This window comes from Octopus sinensis, unplaced genomic scaffold (assembly GCF_006345805.1).
Source record: "Octopus sinensis unplaced genomic scaffold, ASM634580v1 Contig02239, whole genome shotgun sequence".
In the NCBI taxonomy this organism is placed as follows: Eukaryota; Metazoa; Mollusca; class Cephalopoda; order Octopoda; family Octopodidae; genus Octopus; species Octopus sinensis.
In genome coordinates this window covers 1-2,500 of record NW_021825505.1, presented here as the reverse complement: position 1 = coordinate 2,500, position 2,500 = coordinate 1, and the positions used below count along the sequence as shown (strand labels likewise).

The following is a 2,500-nucleotide window of genomic DNA, read 5'->3' as shown; positions in this document are numbered from 1 at the left end:
AGTCAAAAGCATACCAACCTGAAATAAGCAATATGACGTTCTTCGATAGTCCCTCCTGGATAAAAGAATTGATATTTCAGTTTTGGTGGAGCTTTTGTTTGAACATTCAACAAGGGAAAAGAATGCGTTTTTTTGCCTTGTAATTCTTTAATTTCAATTTCAAATACCTAATCCTGACCATTATGAAGAAATGATTTATCTGCCATGCAGTCGCTGCCCTGTTTAGCATTAGCACGCGTATCGACAGGAACGTTTGTTATGGAATCTGTGCTGGACATGGCATAGCTCGTATCCTGTAATATCAAACACTAGTAGTATAGCCCGGCGTTGCTCGGCTTTGTTTTCTTTTCGACCCTTTAGAATTGGAATTTTTGAAAAGTAAAAATTTTGCATTATGTAGCTTGAGTGAACAAATACGTATAATTCAATTAGTGTGTTTAAATGTTGAGCAGAGCACCGGAACAGTATAGGCTTCCTGCTGTCATCCGTAGTTGTGGTACACTTCCATTGAATCTACGTCAGGAACTTCGGAGTTGAAGTTAGGGTAATAGTATTCAATAATAGCATAAAAAGTCTAATACAAAATCCACTCTACTGTTAATTAATGCAATATATATATATATTATATATATATATATATATATATATATATATATATGTAACGGGAAAGTTTACGAAAATAAACAAAAGACGAAGGCAGGTGGAGTACAAACAAACAAATGTATTAGTATGGCGCTCAGGAATAGAAATAGAAAAAGTCTTTTACGTTTCGAGCCTACGCTCTTCGACAGAAAGATACACAGAAAAAAAACAAGGAGAGAAAAAAATGTGTATAGGAGCTAACGATCTATCATGGCGTCCCGACTTCGGAACATATATATATATTATATATATATATATATATATATATATATATATATATATATATATATATATATATATATATATATATATATATGTATGTATATGAGAAAAGGCAAACGATTACCTACCTTTTTTTTTCTGTATCCGTGCTGTTTGTCGTGCTGTTTGTCGTGTAGTCTGTAAATTGAGCAAGAACCGCGCAATTGAGGGCTGCTATTAAAATGGCGAAACTTCGAGAATAAACTAGAAATGGCATCATGGTGGCCCCGTCCGGCTGAGGGAAATTTCTTCAGAAATACCTGACTTGATGCGAGAAAGAGGAAACTTAGAAATTTGAGCAAAGAATGTCTAGTTGTTCAATAAGTATTTTCTGTTAAATACACATAAGGCGCAGGAGTGGCTGTGTGGTAAGTAGCTTGCTAACCAACCACACGGTTGCGGGTTCAGTCCCACTGCGTGGCATCTTGGGCAAGTGTCTTCTGCTATAGCCTCGGGCCGACCAATGCCTTGTGAGTGGATTTGGTAGACGGAAACTGAAAGAAGCTGTCGTATATATGTATATATATGTATATGTGTGTGTGTTTGTGTCTGTGTTTGTCCCCCTAGCATGCTGACAACCGATGCCGGTGTGTTTACGTCCCCGTCACTTAGCGGTTCGGCAAAAGCGACCGATAGAATAAGTACTAAAGGTGGTGCTCCAGCATGGCCGCAGTCAAATGACTGAAACAAGTAAAAGAGTAAAAGAGTAAAAGAGTATAAATGCGCGCGCACACACACACACACACACACGCACACACACACACAAGTATGAATATACACCTAAGTATATTCCTGCATAAACACCTGACCCATCACCTGGGATATCCCAGAATCAGCTGTAAGACATTAATTACTTCTACTTCTCCATTTCTTATTCACCTTATTCTAATTAAATATTCAAAATAACCCGAGATATTCTTTTTCCTGCGTCTATAAAACTTTGCTATAGACAACATTGCGTGTTCTGCTCCGAGGAGCATACACAATAAGTACGTTTCTACTCCCCACACGGGAGAAGGCCATATAAAGTTGCTCATGTGAAAAGCACGGATCCCCCCAAATGGATGCCCGCAACCGATAGTGTTTCGCCTTGGGAATTGTTGATGGACAAGGCGAAGCATGGCCTCGCCGGAAAGTGCGATCTGGATGCGATTCTGAATTTTGCGATCAATGACCCCATTGCTTGAGATGATGCTACGCAAATAGGTGAATTTCTCGGTGTCCTTTAGCTGGTTGTCTTGGATCGAAAGAGTCACAGGGGGTGAACCATTTTTGGAATGTTGAAGAAAAAAGAAAAAAGAAAAAAGACTTAATTTCAACACACACACACACACAAAAACCCAACCAGGAACAACAAATATTTTTTAAAAACTTTAGTAACAATCTTCCACCCGGGTTCCGAAAGCGCAACTCCAAATCACCATAGAAACACCAGTGGCCGACGCCACTTACCTCTAGTCCAATGAAATTTTACACACACGAGTTGCTGACGTCACCTAACTCCAGACCAATCAAAACCGAACTTCAACAAATACAACGAAATGACTCTTTAAGAGAACCAGCCAACCGGAACGACTCATGACCGTCTCCACAAGGA

General features: G+C 39.2%; 1 protein-coding gene across 1 annotated transcript in view; it reads right to left on the bottom strand.

Annotated features, from left to right (window-relative positions):
- Positions 1 to 1,203, bottom strand: part of LOC115227237 — a 10,291-nt gene extending 9,088 nt beyond the window's left edge. The window contains exons 1-2 of the mRNA XM_029798128.2: positions 994 to 1,203; positions 19 to 57 (exon numbers count right to left, since the gene is read on the bottom strand). Of these exons, the coding sequence (XP_029653988.1) occupies positions 19 to 57; positions 994 to 1,123 (169 nt within the window). The 5' untranslated portion in view covers positions 1,124 to 1,203. The remainder of the gene's footprint in view (positions 1 to 18; positions 58 to 993) is intronic.
- Positions 1,204 to 2,500: the final 1,297 nt, after the last annotated feature.